Here is a 23,234-nt window from a genome sequence, read left to right as displayed (position 1 = left end):
TTTATAAAGATTAGAACATATTATGATAACAAGGATTATAAAAAATCAAAAGTGCTTAATTTAAAAGAACTTGTGAAAAGAAGAATAATTAGTGAATCTCCATTTATAGAAGTAAATGCCCTATTCACATTCTCCCTTTTATACAGAAAATGCAATAAAATCTTAGGAAGAAAAATAGATAATGCTATCATTGTTGCTTAGACAACGTTTTAAATGGTACCGTTGTGTATCGGACTTGCCACTCTATAAATGGCGGGTCAGTTGAAATTAGGTCTCATGTTCTTAAAATAAACCTGAATATCCAAACATCATCTGAATGGAAAACAACATTCTGTCTCACTCTTTCCTCATCAACTATCTAAACAAATATATCCCTTTATTCTTTATCTTAATCTTGGTTCAAATATCCTTAAATTCTGAACCTCAATAATAATTCAATTGTAATCAAACTTCGTTTCATTCATCTTAGTTGCAATCAAACGTAATTGCAATCCGCTACGATTGCAATCAAAATCAGCTGCAATAAATGCCGATTGTAGTCAAAATCAGTAATCCAATCAGATGCATTCAAAATCATTTAAATCCATACTAGTTGGCACTCAAATTTAGTTGCAATAAAAATCAATTGGCTCTGCTGTATGAATCCCAAAGTGAATTTTATAGAAAAACCAAAATTAAATTTACTTTATTTTAAAATGGATTTGATTTTGATTGCACCCTGATATTGTTTCCAATTGTTACTGATTCCAAGTAATTTGATTGCAACTGAGTTGATTGAAACAAAGTTTAATTGCAAATGAAAGTGTTCCAATAATACTTTTATCAATGGTTCAAAATATCCCTTTTAAGTTCCATTATTCGTCACCTCAATAATTCCAATCTCTTGGTTCAAATAGCCCTTTACAGTTCCCTTTATTCTTTACCTCAATAATTCCAATCTCTTGGTTCAAATATCCCTTTACAGTTCCCTTTATTTTTTACCTCAATAATTCCAATCTTCTGGTTCAAATATCCCTTTACAGTTCCCTTTATCATTTACCTCAATAATTCCAATCTTTTGGTTCAAATATCCCTTTACAGTTCCCTTTATTCTTTACCTCAATAATTCCAATCTCTTGGTTTAAATATCCCTTTACAGTTCCCTTTATTCTTTACCTCAATAATTACAATCTCTTGGATCAAATATCTCTTTACAATTCCCTTTATCCTTTACCTCAATAATTCCAATTTCTTGGTTCAAATACCCCTTTACAGTCCCTTTATTCTTTACCTCGATAATTCCAATCTCTTGGTTCAAATATCCCTTTACAGTTCCCTTTATTCTGACAAACGACAGCGGTAAGAAAACCTAAATAATAAACTAGATTAAAATCAAATAATAGTGAGGAATCATTGATCAATCAAATTAAAGAGTGATCAATCAATGGGCCTCTGAACATAAATAAAAATAGTTGTCATGATCAATAAATATCTCAAACACTGCTAAAATGTTCCAGGAAATCAATTATCGATTAATTTAACTCCTACCTCGCCCCTAAGATACAGAAGAAAAGTTTTCCTGTGCTCTTCAAGAGTATCCCTAAAATATTAAAATTAAAGGGACTGTCCACGTAATATAAAGTGATCCTCATTTTTGAAAATACAGAGGCATGCCCGATTCCCTGTGGTACCCTTGAAACTTTAATCTGATCAAAAATAAGGATGATACCTTGAAAAGTATTTAATTCTGATAAACTCTCCAGTGTTTCTAAAGCAAAACATGCGCCAGTCACTTATACAGAGAAACCCAAATGAAAATAAAATGTTTTAATAAACAAAAACATGGATTATGGATTCATGCTTGATAAGACAAAGCTTTTAAAGATACCGTTCCTAATCGGATATGCCACTCTATCAATGGAGGGTCGCTTGAAATCAGATTTACAGTCCCTTTAATTTAGGATATAATTTGCTTTTTTTCATTAAAATATATTTTTACAAAAAAACTATTCTGAATATAAACTTACCAAAATGTCTGATCTAGATTATCAACTATTTTCATCAAATGCTTGGGTCTTGGACCTACAACATTAGAAATTAACAGAGGCCTACTCATGGGGGGGGGGCTATGGGGGCTCAACCCCCCATCCCTGCACTGGTCTAATATGATAGTTTCCAGGGGGTTTTCAGGCCAGGATCGAAAACTAATGTAAGCCCCCCCATGGACAAATTCTTGAGTACGCCCCTAGAAATTAATGATCAAATGAAATGATAACAATTAGTTTAAAAATGATTGTGCTTTAGTACCTGCCCAGATAACAACAGCTTGAAGTAAAACCTCCTCTTTAGTCAGTATTCTGTACTCGGGGCCTAAACAGTACATGGTCGTACACTGTACAGTACAATACAATGCAGAGAAGTATACTATAGAACAGTATATCACAGTATACTACAGTAAACTGATGTAAATGCACTAACAGACTTCATGATCAAAGTTAATTGTTTATTTATTTCTTGATTTGATACTGATGAGACCTTTCAATTTTGACTTAAAATGGTCTGAAGGTTTCAGATTTATTTCCTTAATTTGGAATCATTCAGGAATATAAAATAAGTGCATTTTTTGTCTTGTTTAACATTTAAAATGCTCTACGATAAAAGCAATAATAAACATTTAAAACTAAATGATGGGGCGCGAAGCGCACTGCAATGACTGTTTAAGCAATGCTTACCTTCATAATCTCTATCATAGAAGGAAATGATTGTTCCCACCGGTAATAGTTTCCTAAAAGAGACAATTATAATTTTATTTTCTGAGATATACATACACGATATATTTAATAATAGTTTTCTATTCTATCTATTGTTAATCTTGCTTACTTAACTAATAGATCTTAAATGTTCGGATAATTTTTTCATTGATAAGCATTAAGAAAATTCAAAACTGTTAGTTCTAAGAAAACAACCAAGAGGAACCGATAACTAACATCAAACGCGAAGTGTTTAATCCAGTGTGCAACTTGATGGCGTAAACCAGGGGTGTATATTAGTTGTCAAACTCATATTTTCCCCCCCCCCCCTTTCAAAATCATATTTTTGCCCCCCCCCCTTTTCAGAATCATATTTTTATGCAACCCGCGCAAACCCTTTCGAAGTAAGTTCTTTGGATTTTAATATAATAATGGAGCGTATTGGTGACCTAAAAATTTCAACTTCAAGGTCCCCTTGAGTTTTTTTAAGCATTTCTGATACTTAAATTTTTTTTTTGGTGTGGTTTTTTCCTTTCCCTCTTCCACCTTTTCCCTTCCCTTTAATTTTGCTCCTTTTCCCTTCCCTCTTCCATCCATAAGGATTTGAAAATTAAAAGGGATGTAAGCGTAATTTCACGCAAATATCCATTAAAAGATGGCTATGACTGATTCACAACGATACCCTAAAAACCTCTGTCTGATAAAGTATAAAATAGATATGAATGTTTATAATTTTGAAAACCTAATTTTCAACTGTTGGTTCTTTTCAAAAGTGACTTGAGCATTTCAACTGATTTCAGAATAAAGCACATATAATCCAGGAAAAACTAATAAATCTTCTACATTATTATTATATTGATCCGATAAAGGTTTCAAGGGTATCGTTTAGAATCGGGCATTTCCCTATTTGCACAAAGGGTCACTTGACATTACGCTCAGAGTCCCTTTAATCAGATGTTTTATATACTATTTGTATTTATTCTAAATACCTTGTTTTTGTCCTGGCATATTTCTCTCCATTAACCCACACGTTCTCAAGATGGAACAGAACCAAACCAAACTAAATTCAAACATTTCTCCAAATTGGATTTAATTTTAGATCCGCAATATTTTGGCTTACTGGATCCGGATCCGAAAAAACCCAAATCTTAATTGTTGAAAAAAAGAGATTGTTAAAAAATTTCTTTATCTCTGAACGGTTCATAAAGTTCATAATAAAATCAGATTGATTTAAAAATAGTACCGATAAATCATAATTTAACATCGAATTCATTATTCTAAAATTTATGAATATTCTTAAATAATAAAATCCCCCTACCTCTGAGTGTATAATTCCTAGTCCTTCATTCTCAATATACTCCTAATAAAATATTTAAACATTAATTAATTATTCAAACTTTAAAAATATAATGTAATTTGAAATATATTACAACTGTACACTGTACACTGAGTGTACAGCACCCACTTCACACATCAGTTAATATTGCTTAGTTAATGAATAAAGGAGTAAAAGTAGTTCCTAACCTTGATAGTTCCCTTTTTCTCTTCTATATTTACGGTATCAATATGAGCAGGGGGACCCAAGCAGACAGGGAACTCTTCGTCAGAATCTAATCATTCAATCAATTGATTTCTTATCCATCAAATTCGCAATCAATCAAGCATTTAATTTATAAGTTCATTTATAAGTCAATCTCTCAATCAACTAATCAATCAATCTACCAGTCAATCAATTTATCAAAAAACTCATCATTTATCAATTAACCTATTCATCAACCAATATAACATAAACCAAGCAACCAACCAACCAACGAACAAGTACAACCAAATCAAGCAATCAATCAACCAATCAATTTTATTAACAGAGTAGTTGTAAATAATCCAAATATCTTGTTAGTTGTTACCTAGTATCTCTAGACACTCCACAGTGGTTTCAACGGGAAGAGGTCGCTTTAAGCAAACCTAGACACACAGATGACAGAACAGTACAGTACAGTACATGAGAAGGAGTTGCTTTATACCACAGTACATTAATAATACTAGGAAGTTCATAAAATAATAAAAAGTATTTTCAGACATTACAAACTAGTCTCAATTGCGGGAATCTTTTCAAAGAAATATTGTCATTTTTACATTTTTTACAAATCAATTTAGGATTATAAAGATAAATTGCACCTACAGGGGTTGTCGATGTTATTTCCAGTGATCCAACAATGTTTAAAGGATGTGAATCACATCATTTAAAGATTGATCAGAGCATCAGAGTTTAAAGTTTGAAAATTGTGTTTATTTCCTTACTTTTTACTGAATATATTCAAAAATCATTTTATTGAAATTTATAAATTATGAATAATGAAAACAAGAATATTGGTCAGACAAAGGATTTTGGGATAGCATTGTGAATCGGACATGTAAGTTTTTAAATCCAGGGTCACTCCAAACTACGCGGACAGTTGCATTAAATATTTACCAAGCTGATCTCTCCCTCCTCCTGCTCTTCTTCTTCATCACTAGATAGTTCTATCTCATTCTCAATCTTAGCAAAATTCGTTTTCAATATTTTTTTTTTCATTTTAAATCAATCCTCAAAAACATTTCTTAAAAGTTTTCGAAAGAATCAAGAATTCACAAAATTTTCCTATTTCTTTTCCCCGCTTATTTATGCCAAAACTTGATGAACATTTGAGATTTAAGGAAATTTTTAATAATATCTCATTTTTCATCAGTTGAGATTTGTGTTTAGAGAGCAAAAAGATGATTCGTAGATCTACAATCTTTTGGCGGATCCTAATCCAGGAAGTCAAAATGTTGAGGATCCATCGGATCCGGATCTCAAGCTCTCTCAAAAAGAAAATCCTAATTAACGTGATAAATATCCTACCTCGTCGTTATAATCAACTATATCAATAATACTGGTGTTGGTTTCTATACTTGGGATGATCACATCTGAAGTTAAACTGCTCAGCTGAACCTAAATCAGAACATCAGAGATGGGGATTTATGAATAAGTGATGGTTGAATTACTTAAAGTAGTTAAAATACCTAAACCCTTTTCAACTAGACCTAAAATGCAGCCGAAATCATCAAGAACCAACAAATAAGAAAAAGTTAAACTTGCCGTATCTATTTAAACTATTTCTTGCAATTTGTTTTCAAATCTAGCTTAGACTGACAATATTTAATTTCTTTACCAGAACTTTAGGTAAAATTAGAAGACCTGCCCTGTGCCCATAATATTTTTCCAAAGTAACCCTTCCTCTGTTTCTGGAATAAAAACCTTGTTTTTTATTAACCTGTCATAAACCAAATTAACTTTAACTTCACTGTATATAGAAGTGTAGAAAATCATTAAAAACTTAAAAGCCTGAACAAACATCTTATCAAAATTTAGAGGACCTACTGGATTGGACTTAAATACTGGTCAAGATAATCTTTGACTAAAATAAAATGAAGTAGGAAACCATGAACAAAATAAATTAAGAAATATCAATGGTTTGCAATTAATAATTAATAATCAGCTGTTCGTCAACGGTTTTATTTGTTTCCGTTAACCCTATTACGAATGAGAGTCACTATGACCCCTCCCCGCTATAGTTTTTTTTTGCGATAACTCAAAAAGTATTAGCCTGAGACTGTTCAAATTTTTTTACTTTTCTGACATTTAGGCTAAAATCTTGGCTTAAATACCTACTGCCTTAGTCCTCAGACATACTGCTTAAATGCCATATATTACCTTTAACAGACTAAATTTATATTTAGACCTACTTCCATTCATTGGATTTCAACATTTTATAGCTTTTGAAAGCTTATACAAAAGGAACCAGATTGCACAATTTTTGCAAAGAAGTTTTCCGTAGAATTTTGCACAGACGTCTTTAAAGAGAATTTGGACATTTTCAGTTTTTCTTGCATATATATATATATATATATATATGTGTTTAGGGGCTTTTCAAAAGTGTGTATTTTGTCATATTTCCCTCTAGTTTTTTTTATACATACTTCGCTAAATTACTAGATTTTGCAATAAGTGATTTCATTTGTGCAAATTTGCATTTTTTCTTCAAATTAGACCCCAAGGGCTTTCCAAAGTGACCCCCCCCCCCCGTCTATTTTGAGTAAACCAGACGTCAGTCAGAATAGAGTTAATATCTCATATCTTCTGACAGAGTGAAAATATTGCATAATTCGATAAAAGAAAACTTACGGAGAATCACATCAACTTAAATACGCAATATGCATATATTTCATTTACCAGTTCATTAGCTTCTACATCAGCTCTAATAATATCAGATTCATCGTGATCTAGACTTAGTAAACAGTCAGCATCGAGGCTTCTATTCAACTCCAACATCTCCTCGTCCTCGTCGTCCTCCAGGTTATCAAGATCATTCAGCCTAGACCTCGGGGAGTTCAAACCCAGGCTTCCTAGATTATATCCTTTGCTTACCAAAAAACATAATTTGATATTAAAGGGACTGTAAGTGTGATTTTAAGCGATCCTCCATGGAAAGATCACAATGTCCGATTTACAATGGAACTCTTGAAACCTTACCGCCCCCCTCAAGTTTTTTGAAATTTTTTGACTTTAAATGAATAGAAATTTGAAGTTTAATTTTTTTTTTTTATGCATAGGGTACCGGGTACAGGGCTGTAAAAAGTCTGGTCCGTATAAAAATTCTAAAATAGCCCATATCTTTTTTGTGACTAAAGCTACAGATCTAACTATAATTTTGAAAACCTTTGAAACATGTGTCACAACTTGATATTTGTTTGAAACAAAGCAACTAATTTTTGGCATTTTTTTCAACCCTCCCTTGCCCCAAATTATTAAAGTTATCGATCTAATCTTTTTTTTTAAATTGGGGCTTTGAACATGCGTTATGTGGGACCACCCTATACCTATTCTCTAAGGCCCATTTTTATGGGGGTGGGGGGGCGTGGGACGCCATATATACATAGATTCAGACCCCTCAGCCTTTACTGGGCTAATATGACAAAAAATGTGGGAGAAAATGGCGTTTTTCTGACTTGAAAAGTGTTATTCTAGTATTTTCTCCATTGTTTGATGTTTATTATAAGTAAGAAATGTGCAACTTAGCAGAGAAACCACAAATGAAAACTAACAGTTTAAAGAAACAATAACATGCATATATAATTCAAACTTGATCAGATAACAATTTTAAAGGTACAGTTGTAAATTAGACATTGCGATCTTTGCATGGATGGTCAATTTAAATTACGCTTTCAGTCCCTTTCAGGAAAAAGATTTATAATACAGAAATATTATCGTTCAAAAAATTAATAAATTTCAAAAATAAAATAAATATGTTGAAAGAATCATTGATGAATATTTTTTAGGAAGTATCAAATGCAGGGGAAAAAATTTGCTGCATTAGAAGGAATAAGTAAATAAGTCAAAAGGGGAAGAAATTGCTTGCGCGCGTAAGTCAACATTTAACCCCGAATATTCTAATTAGTTAAAGAAGGATACCCCGGAAAAAAAGAAGAAGCTAACCTTGGGTACTACATATATCAATGACCTCGGAGGCATCAAGATCAATATTTCCAGCTTCGGAGGTTTCAAGGTCAACAGTTTCAGAGGCATCAAGGTCAACAATTTCAGAGGCGTCCAAATCAACAGTTTCGACAGCTTCAAGATCAACAATTTCAGACTCGGAGGCCTTATCATCTATAACATCAGTGGGGTCACTTTCAGAGATTTCAGCTAGAGTACTGTTTCCAGAACTTTCGGACGGTTTGCTTCCTACTGTTTGAGATGTTTCGGTAGGTTGACTAGTATCAGTTTCTGATGCTTGGCTTGAATCAGCTGACATTCTGGTATCAGAAGATTGGTTAGTTACCGCCGGTTGACCGGTATCAGAAGATGTCGACACCATCGGTGTGGATCTTTTTCTCCTTGTCAGCGTCCCATTCGGACCAACCTATACAGAATATCAAAAATAAGAATTAGAATTAAATACTTCAGCGTGCATCAAATCAAATCAAATCAAATCAAATCAAATCAAATCAAATCAAATCAAATCAAATCAAATCAAATCAAATCAAATCTCAAATCAAATCTCAAATCAAATCAAATCAAATCAAATCAAATCAAATCAAATCAAATCAGAGTATTAGGGAGGTCCAACTAACCACAATCCAACCTCAAGATGACCTAAATAAATTTAGAATGATTTTTAGCCTTACAGCTTGTGATAAACGATTTAATACATGTTAAAAACGTTGAAAATTAAAAAAACCACCAATGGGGGGGGGGGGGGAGTTGAGGGCGGATTGCTTTTTTAAAAATGTTGAGAAAAGCAAAAAAAATAGGTTTTTAAAACTTTAAACAAAACAACTTCATAGTAAGGAATGGTGAAGTATTTAATTTCTTGGACATTTATTATTTTTCAAGTCATGATAAATGGATCACTGTTGGGAATCTGTGTTATTTTTCTCATATTTAATCTTAGAGTTATAAATCAACATTAAACAATGTATTGTATTTACAACCTGGCAATTTTCTCGTCAACAATCTATATATAAATTTTGCTTGTCTGTCTGTTTGTTTGTATCCAATAAACGTCAAAACGGCTGAACCGATCGGGCCCAAATTTTTTGTGGGACATCTAGGGACCCCAGGGAAGGTTTATGAATGATCAAAATTTCAAACATTCGTCTCAATCAAAATTCGATCTTCATTAAATTTTTTAAAATTTTGAAAATCCACGAAATTTTTGTGAAAATCCGCGAATTATTTTTGTTTTGTTTTACGATGTACACAAAGAGAACATTGTTCACAATTAATTTAGAAGATGGGCGCGAAGCGCCCTCTAAGGCTAGTTTATATAAATTTGTGGACTTGATATCTATCTATATATAAATTTGGCTTGTCTGTCTGTCTGTTTGTTTGTATCCAATAAACGTCAAAACGGCTGAACCGATCGGGCCAAATTTTTGGTGGGACCTTACGTAACCCCAGGGAAGGTTTATGAATAATCAAAATTTTAAAAAATTGCGTTTAAAAGTTTTTTATTTTAGTAAAATTTTGAAAATGCGCGAAAAATATTATGAAATCCGTAAACTTTTTTTGTTTGTTTTTGTTTTATACTGTAAAAAGAGAAGATGCTCACACAACACCATAAAAAGTTGAAATAGATGATGGGCGCAAAGCGCCCTAAAAGTCTAGTTTTAATAAATAATTTTAAACTCGTTTCATGTTTTACGATAAACATCACTTCAAGGGCGTACTTTTTTACTATGCTTGAAAATTCCAGGTTAAGGGTGTCCAAATAAACATGGGAGTTAAGCGACAGTATTTGTTAAGAAATAACAATGTAATTCCTCATTATTAAAGTGATATTCATTTATGTCTATTAGAGTTTATTAACAGTGAAGACGGACTAGTTTACTTTATTTTGATATCTTGTATTCTGTGTCTATTAGAGTTTATTATAGTGAAGACGGACTAGTTTACTTTAATTTGATATATTGTATGCTGTGTCTGTAATATTTCTAGCAAACCAAAATTTGACGAAATACAGCTTTCTCAGTAGTTATCACCATACTAAAAAAGCTTCTCATAAAACGACGATCGGACACCCTGTATCATAAAGAGATGGAAAATTATCTGGCTCTAATTTTTGATTATTTCTTAGAAGATTTTTTGATTAAAACACATCATGAGAAGGGGAAACGATTAGGTTAAAATCTTTAAAATTAATTAGGGGATGGAGGAGGTAATTTGAATGTTTATCATATAACTCTGCTTTCCCTGGAACTATTGTTCCACCAGTGTTATATATTTTAAAGAAATACTCCGAGAGGGAATGATTTTGTATTTTGATGCTCTCGAAAAGAAAATAAGACATCAAAAGGCCGATTTTTTTATCCTTTCTGTTACTTGTAACCAAAAAATTCGTTTATTTTCCACTAAAAATATTTTAGTTATCTTCATTAATGTCAGCAATGTTGGCGCTCCGCTCCGCTCATCATCTTGGGTAAAATGATTTACAAAATGGCGAGGAAATGATTTTTTAACAAAATCTCACCCCTGTGTTCCACCTACCTTTCTGTTTTTGGTGGCAACCATGACAGGACTTAATTCTGCATTTGTTTAATAATGTCTAGAAATTATAAATCTGAAAAGTGAAAATATAAAATTAAAACATCAGATATTCATCACAACTTTTTGATATTCAACATTATTTATTGATAAGATATAATTTATGTAAATTTAGTAGATTAGTCTGTACTGTACTGTACTGTACTGTACTGTACTGTACTGTACTGTACTGTACTGTACTTACAGCACTGTACTGGTATTTGATAAATTCGTTGTTTTCAATATTTGTGTACACTGTGCAACCAAACCAAAAAAAATACATGTACATATACGATAAACGATAAGGATAATGTACTGTGCATTAATAACATTGATTTGAAAGAGATTTAAGCAAAAATGTGTGTCTTGTTTTTTTTTTACAAATTATAAAAGAAATGAAACTTTACATTTTCGCAGTGCAAGATCGATAAACACTTAACAGTTCTAAATATCACAGGGTTTCAAGTCAAACAACTAACTGTTTTGTTTAGTGTAAATATCAACTAAAACCATTTTGAAACTGTAAAAATAACAATTGAGGGAACTACTGCTCAAAACATCCATTTTTTAAACATTATGAATATAATGTTGTGTTCTGTAATTATGTTTTTCGTAAACAATTATATTATCTTTAAATGTAATAATTAAATGCAATGTTGGTGCTTAAAGTTCGTCTTTCGACGATTTATCTTCGTGTGAGGTGCTTGGTGATTCTTCTTCTACTGGTTTCATTTTATCCTCTTCTGGTACAAAATGGACAACTTCTTCCTCAACTATCTCACTGAATTCAAAAACTGTAAAACCACGCGATAAGACATTATTTTGAAGGGGAAACTTTTCTACAGTTTTTTAACCTTTAAAAAAAATTGATGTGATGAAAGGGGGAAGATTTTTATATACGTTTACAGAATACACCTTACACTCGGGCCCTGGTATATGTCCGACCCAGCTATACGCCCTCTTTTTTTTTACTGAATCCTAGAGCTGGGAGGGAGGGGGGGGGGGCATTTCCCAAAGTTCAAAGATTCAAAGTAATTTAAAGTTTAAAAAGTTGTTAAGGTTTAAAGTTCTTGCCTAGAATCAACGACACCATCAACTAGAACCTCACGTATAGTCGTTTTCACACCGTTTATGATCATAATCTCTTCACGCACTGTCGTTGATTTACCTCCCTTGGTTTCAGTTTTCTCAGACACAGATGAACTTTGGGAGGAGGAGAAGCTGGATGAGCTCTTAGGGGTATTCCCCTTTTCTTCAAGTTTGTGAGCCGACTGCTTCTGTCGAATTCTTTGTTTTAGATCAGCTAAAATATAATTATTTGTTATTGGATGGAGATCCAAGGAAAATTCGAATTAATAAAAATAAAATTTTACTGGTCTATTTTTTTTAACAATATTTGTTATTCCAGTTTTCTTCAAAAAAAAAAAAAAAATAGAAAATCTATCAAATCTATACTAACCCAATCTTTTCCGTTCTTCTTTAGTCAGAACATGTCCTTCGTCATCTTCTACTTCATCGTTCGCTTGGTCACCATCACGTAAACTATAGATAGACAAAAATTTGTGCAAATTAAATAAGGAAAAATATCAAAGTTCGAGGAATTGCAAGTTGGTATTTCCATAAAATTCTTTGTTTGAAGAAAGAAAAAGTTCAGTATGAAAAGAAAACAAACTGAAATTCATAGAACGAAATAAAAAAGAAAATAAGAAGAAAAAGTGAAAGAAAGGAGGAGTCATCCGGAGAAGGAAGAATACTAAGAAAAAGTGAAAAAGAGAAGTCATCTGGAGAAGAAAGAATATTAAGAAGAATAAGTGAAAGAAAAGAGGAGTTGTTCGGAGAAGGAAGATTATTAAGTAGAAGAATAAGTGGAAGAAAAGAGGAGTCGGAGAAGGAAGAATATTGATCAAATGAATTCTGTATAAAAAGCTTGTATGTGAAGATCTATTACCTGTCAGCAAAAGAGCTATCATCACGGTTATCTAAAAAACTTAGAATTAAAAACATTATCTACATTTCGGTCGATTTCATGGCATTTGTTATTTTCATAATCCCCCCTACATTTAGTGCTCAGGGTCCATTTTATTTTTATGCGGACCTGGATCCTGGATCCGCCTGGGGAAAAAAAATGATTCGGACGCAGGTCATGAACATTTCCTCAAAATTTAAAGATTTTTAAAACATTTGTGTTAAACTTTGTGTTTTCATTTCTAAAAGTAAATTTTTCAAAGGTTTTCGTTGGAATTTTGCCCATTGGATCCGGATTCTAAGCACAGCTGAAAACAATGTAGTTTCCGAAAAATTAATTAACAGGAGAAGATGAAAGAGTGAACTGCTACCTAATCTATCAAGAGCTCCCTGGGGTATAAGACCAGTTTCAGGATCTGCTAGAGGTAGGATATCACAGACAAGAGGACTCTCAACACCTATTTACAGTTAGTGTTAATCATTGCTTTTTTTTCTTTTCTTTCTACACATTCTTAACATCAAAGTTTTTTGGGGGGTTTTCAAAAGGAACCTCAAAAATTCCGCAATGTTTAATAAATCTTAGAGTTAAAATATAAAATGTTACGTTGTTTACACTTTGTTAAAGGCTGACTTTGACAGATGATATTTCTTTGAAAGATTTTTCGCTCACGAACTTTTATTTCGAGAAAAGTTTCCAAATTAAAATTAATTTATTTCACGAAGTCAGTAGAATTGAGCTGGGAACTTTAAAAAGAACGGGTTATCAAGCTGCTGGTTAAAGATTGACTTGAACCTACCTAGAACATATTCACAGGGTTTAGGTTCTAGAAGGTAGAGGGTTACAGCTGAGGGAGAATCAGCTTTCTTACATTTAAGTTTTACCTAAACAACCAGCTTAATATTTTTCGATTCAACTTTTAACAGAATGTCCCGGTGAATTATAAATGGTGATTATGAAACTAAAAAAGAAAATTGCTGCAGGAAATCTTACTAACATATTATTAATACAATCATACAAATCCTATTTGAAGTGTACATGATTGTGAAAAATCCTAATTTTTCATAAACTTCAATTCTGTCTTAGACAATATACATGTCTCTTCTTTATAAAAAGGGAGAGGGTTCCCTGAGTGTATACCTAAGTAAGTACCTCTATTTGACAAGGGTTCCTTGTAATTATACCTCTATATGACAAGGGTTCCCTGTAATCATACCTCTATATGACGAGGGTTCCCTGTAATCATACCTCTATATGACAAGGGTTCCCTGTAATTATACCTCTATATGACGAGGGTTCCCTGTAATTATACCTCTATATGACGAGGGTTCCCTGTAATTATACCTCTATATGACGAGGGTTCCCTGTAATTATACCTCTATATGACGAGGGTTCCCTGTAATTATACCTCTATATGACGAGGGTTCCCTGTAATTATACCTCTATATGACGAGGGTTCCATGTAATTATACCTCTATATGACGAGGGTTCCCTGTAAGATCACAGATATCTCCTGAACTGTAAAAATGACTGACATGTTTCCTAGCATCCCCCATCTTAGGCTTCTAAGCAAAACAAATATTAGTGATGACCAGGGTGTATACTAGTTGTCAGACTCATAAAAAACTGGTATATTTTACAGGTTTTGAAGCTCGCGCAAACTTCGAAGAACTTTTTAGTATTTTAGTAGCATATTTGAACGTATAGGTGCCCTAAACAGGTCAACTTCAAGGTCCCCCCTGACTTTATTTTTAGGCATTTCTGATACGGTTTTTTGATAAATTTAAGTTTACTTTTGTGGGTTTAATCCTTCCTTCTTCCCCCTTTTCCCTTTTTTTAATTTTTTCCCTATTATGTCTGAGGACTTCAGGCAGCAGGGGTATAAAAGCCCAGCTTTTAGCCTTAGGTGATGGGCAAGTGTTAGTTAGAAAAGTCAGAAAATTTGAGGGGCCTAGACCGAAAACTTTACACCCCTAGTGATGACCCCTTCCTCTTAATAAACACAATTTTTTCTATCAATAATAACACAAAGGTGAATTTTATTTTTTCTTTATTTAAAAAAAAAATAGCACCGGAAAAAGATATACAACATTATATTTTACCTTATTTGGATGTTCTTGAATCCAATCTAAATGTTTCTCCAATTCAAATACTCCCAGCTTTATAACGGTTCTAGATCCCTAAAATATTTGGATAAAATAGGAGTTGCAGTAACATTCCACTCATTATTCCGTCCGATATCTTTTTATCAGACAATAAAAGGAGCACCTTCAAATTTCTTAAAAATCAAAATCAAAATCAAAATCAAAATCAAAATCAAAATCAAAATCAAAATCAAAATCAAAATCAAAATCAAAATCAAAATCAAAATCAAAATCAAAATCAAAATCAAAATCAAAATCAAAATCAAAATCAAAATCAAAATGGGACAATTTCGATCCATTGACGGTCCTTATCTGGGAATAATTCTAAATGAGTATTTCTTCAAATAAACACAAAATATTTTCATAAAATTTCATGATGTCTAATTACTATTTACCGACTCCCCCTGATGGTATTGATCAACCTTCTTCCCGTAACAGAACTCATACTTCCACCATCCTGATCCACCATACAGACAGTATTCACCCCTGAATTTCAAACTTCTTTCATATATATATATATATTTCAGATATCATAATAAATTTTTAAGTGACCAGACAGAGAAATGGTTGAGCTGAAAGCACCAAATTGTAGAATTAAATATTTAGATTCATTTGATGCTTGTATAAATGCCGAGTATAAGCGCAAACGCTATGTAATCAACTTTCATCAAGGCGGGTTCACTCACGGAACTCCGCTCTAACGAACGTATTTCTCTTATGTCCTTATTATTCTATATAACAGTTTTAAATAATTCAGTACAACAACCCCTTTTAACTGGGCAGTTGGTCACCCTAAAAAGAATGAAAAAAAGCAATTTTTTAAAATCCTTTTTGATACTTTAACCCGAAACTTAAGCCTACACATTATTTATTTAAATTATTTCCCCTGATTCAGGAAACAAAACCCTCCAAAAAAATTCCCGCCCAATAAAATTAAATTTAAATTCATAACCATACATACAACCCCGGTCCCTGTCTAAAGAAAAAAGAATTACAAATAAACCTGAGAAACTGTTTAACTACTTCAGGATCCATTAAAGGTTTAATTGGTTCCCTTACTGTCTCCCTCCAGTTAGCACTCTAAATATTTATACAATCAAATCAATCAAATCAATCAAATCAATCAAATCAATCAAATCAATCAAATCAATCAAATCAATCAAATCACAATCAAATCAATCAAATCAATCAAATCAAATCAAACAAATCACAATCAAATCAATCAAATCAATCAAACCAAACAAATCAAAATCAAATCAATCAAATCACAATCAAATCAATCAAATCACAATCAAATCACAATCAAATCAATCAAATCACAATCAAATCAATCAAACCAAACAAATCACAATCAAATGAATCAAATCACAATAAAATCACAATCAAATCAATCAAATCACAATCAAATCAATCAAAAATCAAATCAATCAAATCAATTAAATCAATCAAATCAATCAAATCACAATCAAATCAATCAAATCAATCAAAAATCAAATCAATCAAATCAATCAAATCAATCAAATCAATTAAATCAATCAAATCAATCAAATCAATAAAATCAATCAAATAAATGGTATGATTAAAATCTAACCTTGCTTGAGGATATATCCTCCTCTAAGGAATCTAAATCTATCTCCGAGGTTCCTGAGGTTGGATCCAGAGGTCGGATCTCGATCTTCACCTGTAATTAAAAAGTTAAATGCTTGATACCGGAGAATTTTGGTGCAAAATGAGTGAATTTTTAAAAAATGAAATATTGGAATTTCAGAAGTTTTTAAATTGTGTGTTGTATTGCAAAAAAATAAGACGAAGAATTACATATTTTCAAGAAGTCCATCATTTTGAGAATTAATCTTATATTTTTAACTGATTCGCAAAAAAAGAGACTATTTTTACCTGTCCAGGTTTATCTCCCCCGTGCATATGCGCTTCCCACATTTTCTCACTCCGTAACTTAGAGCTCTGTGCTTCCATACTTATCAGATCAGACGGCTTGTCCCCACTGAATACAAAATAATGTAAAAGGGACTGTCAGTTGTTATTTTCAAGCGGCATTCTGTAAAAAAAATCGTCTGTCTAATTATTTCTTATACAGACAAAGCTTTCAAGGGGTTTGTTGTGAATTAAACAATGTACAATTGTACATGCCATTCTATTCAATTATTTGAGGGACACTTCACATTTCGTCTCTTAAACAGATAACATCTTTTCTTAAATTCAGCCACTGAGAACAGAATTTAGAATTGTGGAGATAAAATGAGAGAGCCTTAACCCTATTTACCCTGACGTCTAATTTCACTGTTTCCCGGGGGGGGGGGGGGGAAAAATTGCCCCCCCCCCCACCTCTTTTTTTCCTTTTGTGATACAAATCTAGAACATTAGAGACGTTTTAGGAAAGCCCTTGGGCTTTACTTCAATAATCTGAAAAAAATGGCAAATTTTTAAAAATTAAAATATTTATTGCGAAATCGGGGTATTAAGCAAAATTGTGCGATAAAAGAAATTGCGCAAATTGCAACAAATTAAAATTTAAATCTGCAAAAATATTTTCAGAATTTTTAAAACCTAAATGTGTATTTAAGAAAAAGTGAAAATGTGCAAATTCTCTTTAAAGGCGTCTGTGCAAAAATCTGTGCAAAATTTCTTCTCAAAAATTGTGCAATCTGGTTGCTTTTGTTATAGGCTTTCCAAAGACCTATGAAATGTTGAAATCCAATAACTTGAAGTAGGTCTAAATATAGATTTTGTCTGGTATAGGTAAATAAGGCATTTAGGCAGTATGTCTGAGGACTTCAGGCAGCAGGGGTATAAAAGCCCAGCTTTTAGCCTTAGGTGATGGGCAAGTGTTAGTTAGAAAAGTCAGAAAATTTGAGCTTCCTAGCTCAAATACTTTTTGAGTTATCACAAAAATACGATGGGGTAGAAGAAGAGTTATTTAAATAAAAATAAACCTAAATTGTTCTGAAAAATCAATTGACAATAAAACTGACCTTTCTTTGTTGACTGGTCTACAGGAGATCCCGTGTTCGCTGACCTCCGAAGGTTTAAAGGATGGATGACTGCAGAGAGTAGAGGTTAGAATTATGACCTCATATTCACAGGTGGAAGTTTCCTTCAATTGATAAATCTCATTTCTGCCTAAACAAGTCTAATTTTAAAACCTCAAATGAAATTAAATTGAAAAAAATTATTCTAAATTTAAGTGCATTTTAGATAGCAGCTACAGGGGTGTATATTTTCTCGAAAATATTCCCCCCCTTTTGAAAAAATATATTTTGGCCAGGAGTTATATAAAATATACCTTCTAATATAGGCTTGCTTATATTTGTTTAATTCGCTGAATTAGGGAAAATAAGTGAATTTTGTGGGAATATCAATAAATTTTGGTTAAAAAGTATCAAAAAGAATGAAAAAAGTTGCCTTTAGAGATTTTGTTCACCCCCCCCTTCCCCGTCTGAAAAATATTCACCCCTGAGTAAATATATGGAACCTTGGATCTACGTGGAGTATTCACGTACTTGCTGGATATCAGATATATATAACCCTGGTTCTACGTGGAGGATTCACGTACCTGCTGGATAGCAGATATATAACCCTGGTTCTACGTGGAGTATTCAAGTACCTGTTGGATAGCAGATATAAAGAACCCTGGTTCTATGTTGAGTATTCACGTACCTGCAGGAAAGCAGATATATATAACCCTGGTTCTACGTGGAGTATTCACGTACCTGCAGGAAAGCAGTATATATATAACCCTGGTTCTACGTGGAGTATTCAAGTACCTGCTGGATAGCAGATATATATAACCCTGATTCTACGTGGAGTATTCAAGTGCCTGCTGGATAGCAGAAATATATAACCGTGGTTCTACGTGGAGTATTCACCTGTTTCCTTGATAGCAGATATAAAGAACCCTGGTTCTTCATGGAGTATTCAAGTTCCTGTTGGATAGCAGATATAAAGAACCCTGGTTCTTAATGGAGTATTCAAGTACCTGTTGGATAGCAGATATATAGAACCCTGGTTCTACGAGGAGCATTATTCAGATCACAGAGGGTTCCATCCTCCATTGTTATTTCGAAGTATGGAAGGTTTAAGGACTCTATCTTCTACAATAAAGATATATCTGTATTTTTGTACTATAAAATGTCTTAAAATTGCTACACCTAGTGTTTATTTTAGATATTGTTTTCCTTATTATTCATCAATATTATTATTATTATTAACATTCAACCTAGAGTTAAAGTATCATGTCCAGTAGACTATGTTACGTTGAGCTCCAGGGTCAAGCTCCAACCACTTACTCTTGTCTACATGGGTTCTACTTCTAGTGGATCATATCTGACGGTGAATTTTTAGGATTCAGTGCATTTTGCCAGAATATGTAAGGAGGCATATAAATAGCCAACCAGTGTCCGAATTTAATGAATTTAAGCCGCCTCTTAAATTCCCCAAAAACCGGTTTCAATTGAGCGCCGGCTTAAATCTTGAAAAATTTAATACAATTTTAAGTGAAACCGACCATATTTCAGCCGCGGCTTAAATTTAAGCCGCGCGCGCTCAAGTTCTTTAAATTCGGCCTCGGTTAGCATTTTTTGAAAAGCAGTTTACACCTCTGCCAGGGAAAAGAAAACAGTTTTTGTTATTTGTTATTTAAAGAAAATAAATATTATATAGTTGTCTAGTTTAGTTCCTGTATTTTACTGAGTTGGTTCATGCACAGCTGTTAGCCATTGAAAAGCCATTTTTCAATTAAGGTTCCCAGTTTTCTACCTCTTCCCATTAGGGATTTCCCATTTGAACCATCTCCGCAAAGGTTCTAACATTTGATATTGGTCCCTTGGCCTTCATGTGTTCATTGTGTAGCCATATAATTAGATATTTTTAGCTCCCGTCTGAGCGTGGCTACCATTAGGCATTCAAAAATAACATTTGATTCTACTAGCTTGATATGGATTCCAAATGTTTTGCAGTGTTGGCAATAATCATATTTAAATTCATATCGGTTTTTGTACCGGTTGCCGAATTGAGCATTTCCTCCCCTGACTTGGAATACAATTTTACTTGCTTGAGAATCACTAACGTGTTCTTGCATTTTAAACCATTTCCAAGGCTGGGGTGTTGTATTTAAAGTAGAATGTTGCCATTTAACACTCAATACAAATGCTACCGCTTTTAGTGTCATAGCAGCTTGCAAAAGGGGTTTCTTTTAAAATTGGAAATTAAACCTACTTGAGACTGAATTTTCATTCATGATATAGTGTAAGGATCCACGAGGTGTTCTAATAATTGTCTCAATTCTTTTTTGACTTTATAATATTAAAAAATAATAAACAAAGCTTATTTGTTAAGGATCATATACGACATTGGCATAGGTCCTGCATAAATCCAAGCCAGCGCTCTTGATGTTAAAGATGAAACCTAAAGTATAAACCTACCAGTCATATTTTGGATTCGTTCAAGTTCCATTACTGTACTTTTTATAATAGTTAAAGCTTCAGCAGAGTACAAGATTTCTGGTATGGCGCCCTATCTAGACCCCTAACGCCCTATCTATTCCTAGTTAGATTCTAGCTCTTTAAATCATTATCTATTCATACTGGCCAATTATATTTCTTCCTCTTAGTAGTAACTTAACTTCTAAATATTTTGCGACTAAATTTTCTTCAATGTTTTGTGACCAGTTGATATCATACATAGCATTTGAGATAATATTTAATTTTTAATCTTCCTGACAGGGACATTCAATATGATGTGTGTAATTCAAAATTCGAAGCTGCAGCTGATAATGTTAATTACAGAATATCTAAATAGGAACTTGTACTAAACCAGGGTTACCTTAGTTGGTGGATGTCTTGTAATATCATTCTCTTTATCCCTCTCCGCTTCTTTTACTAGTTCATCTAGACGTTCCTAAACAGGATAACATCTTTGATTTCTGAATACATGGTTCAAACCAGACATGATTCAGTAAAACTTTCGATGGAGTAAATTCTCACTTTCAGCTTAAACGAATTTGTCTTATCAACGCCTAAATCCCCCTTCCCTTCTCTTTGCCACCAATTATGGAGCATTTATCAAGTTGGATCCTGTAAGCTAGGACCCGGCCACATAATTCAGTATTTCTAACACTGATGTCTCTGCTGAAAAATGGGAAGAAAACTTCTTCTTTATACTTATTACCAAAAATATTCAAATAGTTTCACACAAAATAAATTCTTTTCCTCTAAAGCAAAATTCAATGAAACTTTTTTTTAAGGCGTCGATAAAATTAATTCTCTATTTCAACTGCAATTTGTTCTTTCTCTTTGGTCTTAAACATTGAAGAAAATAAATATAACCCCTTATTTCTATATCAAATGAAATCATGCGAGCCGAGTTGCCAACCTTAGAGAATTTCCCGAGGAAATATTCTTGAATTTTGACATCTTTTCCATCACGTTCCTCATGATACTGACGGAGAAATCTAAACATCAGAAATTATTTAAAGATTTATCTCCCACTCTTCACTCTTTCAGTTCTATTGATGGGAAGTTAAAGCGTCATTTTAAATAGACCACCATGCAAAGATAACAATGCACGATTCACAACGGTACCCTTAAAAGCTTTGTCTGATCAAATACGAATTAGTTATCATTTTCAATAACTTTGAAAACTGATTATTTTCTGAAAGATGTATCTAGAATGTCCCTATCAGTGGGGCGCTTGATTCAAGACTTCAAGTAAACATTGTAAGCAAGTAGGTTGTCCAGTTTCTCTCCATAAGTGACTAATCATAATTGTGTATTGAACCCAGATCAATAGGTTCCCTACTGAACGTGTTTGATCGTTCGTACCGGCGATGCCCATGCAGATCACAGTTCCAAGACAGTCCTCTATTTCCGTTCTGGACAATTGTTTCTAAGACATGATACCTTATGAGTAACCAATTAACTAGTATAAGAGTAACCAAACAATTGAACACCTTTACACCTAGAAAACGACAATATCTAACACATTATTAATCAGATTAAGGTTTTAAAGGTGCCATTGAGCCTCAGGTATTGCCATCTTTGCATGGAGTAGTTCCACTTAGAGTCCCTTACTAATTTAGCAAATAATAAAAGTTTTTAAAAAATTAAAACCATAAACCTACCGTTTTTACGGGAAATAATCTTTGAGTTTTTAAGTTTAAAGTGTTTCATAGTATTTTCAGAATTTGAATTATAAAAAAGGAAACCTTACAAACTCGCAGTATTATATATAATATATATAATTGAGCTCTTTTCTATTAGTTTTTAAAAAAAGTAGTTGTAATAATGATTGATTACCTGCCGTGACAAAGCTCGTATGTCCAATAAGCCTCGAGCCTGTAGGTGCAGGACATCTCTATGAATAACTTCTCCATGATGCCGAGGGGGGAGGGTCCAGAGTATTCTTCTCCACCATCTCCAGATCCTATCTTTACCCTAGGGATCCGACACTCATACTTCTCCTGATAAATATTCATGATAAAAAACCATCCGTTTTCTTCATAAATTTTTTTTTCTTTTAAAAATCTAGGACTTAGTTTTAAGGCGTGTACGTTACAAAAACAACATTTACTGCATAATAAACCAAATATAGATTTAATAATAATAATAATTAATTCAATCCAACTGAAGTGAGTATAGTAAGTTAATGAAAAGAAACGGAACAATATTATTCCCATTGTTTAGTGAGTACCAACCTTATTTTTTGTTATCATTGTGTAAGTTTCTGTTTCTTCAGAGAATATATCTTCTTTAACGGCATCATTTCCTTTAATTTAATAAATAAATATTAGATTTTACACTTTAGACAACTATATATTTGACTGTTTGTTTGTTTGTATGTATAAACGTCTAAACTTCTGAACCAATCAGGTTCATTTTTTGTGGCAACTCAAATGACATCAAGTAAGATTTATGGACCGTCAAAGATAAAAATGTTGTCCTTAAAATTGTCAATATTACTTAATTACAAAATGCGCCAATTTAAACCGAAAAGCCAGCGAAAATTAGGAATGGGGACGCAAAACACCTCTTTACCTTCAGTTTATTCCAAAAAGACTATAATTATAAAATCATAATTTATTAAACAAATCGATATTTTAATTATATTAAGTTATTACCCCCTGTTTCTGAAACATCTTTGAAGCCAGGAAAGTTTACTTTGTACAGAACAGAGTCGTCAATATCAAAATCTCCCAAAACAAATTGTGCAAAAATCAAAACCAAAATTTTATTCATGGTTGGACTTTCTAAAACATCTTATACAGGAAACAATCACTTCCA

The 23,234-nt window shown here is 32.8% G+C and overlaps 2 protein-coding genes across 3 annotated transcripts; both read right to left on the bottom strand.

The window, feature by feature from the left end:
• Nucleotides 1-255: 255 nt before the first annotated feature.
• Nucleotides 256-10,891, bottom strand: LOC111704675 (uncharacterized). The gene is made up of 15 exons (XM_023476988.1): nt 10,798-10,891; nt 8,245-8,671; nt 6,982-7,154; nt 5,611-5,700; nt 5,200-5,265; nt 4,634-4,691; nt 4,254-4,339; nt 4,048-4,089; nt 3,719-3,789; nt 2,712-2,764; nt 2,287-2,349; nt 2,007-2,061; nt 1,528-1,579; nt 1,271-1,348; nt 256-358 (listed from the first exon to the last, which is right to left on the bottom strand). Exons 1-15 carry the CDS (start codon nt 10,819-10,821, stop codon nt 275-277), a joined length of 1,422 nt encoding a protein of 473 aa, XP_023332756.1. The 5' UTR covers nt 10,822-10,891; the 3' UTR covers nt 256-274.
• LOC111704674 (endoplasmic reticulum lectin 1) lies at nt 10,870-23,231 on the bottom strand. 2 transcript variants are annotated; one of them, XM_023476987.1, is made up of 20 exons: nt 23,072-23,231; nt 22,649-22,719; nt 22,251-22,414; nt 21,328-21,406; nt 20,779-20,853; nt 18,935-19,049; nt 17,931-18,078; nt 16,837-16,942; nt 16,532-16,621; nt 15,944-16,020; nt 15,336-15,426; nt 14,899-14,976; nt 14,275-14,361; nt 14,013-14,018; nt 13,596-13,680; nt 13,170-13,256; nt 12,782-12,812; nt 12,293-12,375; nt 11,908-12,136; nt 10,870-11,614 (listed from the first exon to the last, which is right to left on the bottom strand). In XM_023476987.1, the coding sequence occupies exons 1-20, from the start codon at nt 23,187-23,189 to the stop codon at nt 11,497-11,499; spliced, it is 1,938 nt and encodes a 645-aa protein (XP_023332755.1). In that variant the 5' UTR covers nt 23,190-23,231; the 3' UTR covers nt 10,870-11,496. The 2 variants fall into 2 exon arrangements, with proteins under 2 accessions (XP_023332755.1, XP_023332754.1); XM_023476986.1 differs by lacking the exon at nt 14,013-14,018 and having other exon boundaries at nt 14,269-14,361.
• Nucleotides 23,232-23,234: the final 3 nt, after the last annotated feature.

Source organism: Eurytemora carolleeae, unplaced genomic scaffold (genome assembly GCF_000591075.1).
Source record: "Eurytemora carolleeae unplaced genomic scaffold, Eaff_2.0 scaffold606, whole genome shotgun sequence".
NCBI classification, from domain to species: domain Eukaryota; kingdom Metazoa; phylum Arthropoda; class Copepoda; order Calanoida; family Temoridae; genus Eurytemora; species Eurytemora carolleeae.
Note: the sequence above shows the minus strand (reverse complement) of the source record. Positions and strands in the feature narration are given on the sequence as shown.

Coding starts and splice junctions, on each gene's coding strand:
- LOC111704674 (XM_023476986.1), bottom strand. CDS start 23,189: ATGAATAAAATTTTGGTTTTGATTTTTGCACAATTTGTTTTGGGAGAT. Junction 22,415..22,648: donor CAATGATAACAAAAAATAAG/GTTGGTACTCAC, acceptor AATATTTATCAG/GAGAAGTATGAGTGTCGGAT. Junction 13,681..14,268: donor GGAACCCTCGTCATATAGAG/GTATAATTACAT, acceptor CTGGTTGTTTAG/GTAAAACTTAAATGTAAGAA.
- LOC111704675 (XM_023476988.1), bottom strand. CDS start 10,821: ATGGTTGCCACCAAAAACAGAAAG. Junction 2,765..3,718: donor TATGCCAGGACAAAAACAAG/GTATTTAGAATA, acceptor TGTCTCTTTTAG/GAAACTATTACCGGTGGGAA. Junction 1,580..2,006: donor AATCTAGATCAGACATTTTG/GTAAGTTTATAT, acceptor TTAATATTTTAG/GGATACTCTTGAAGAGCACA.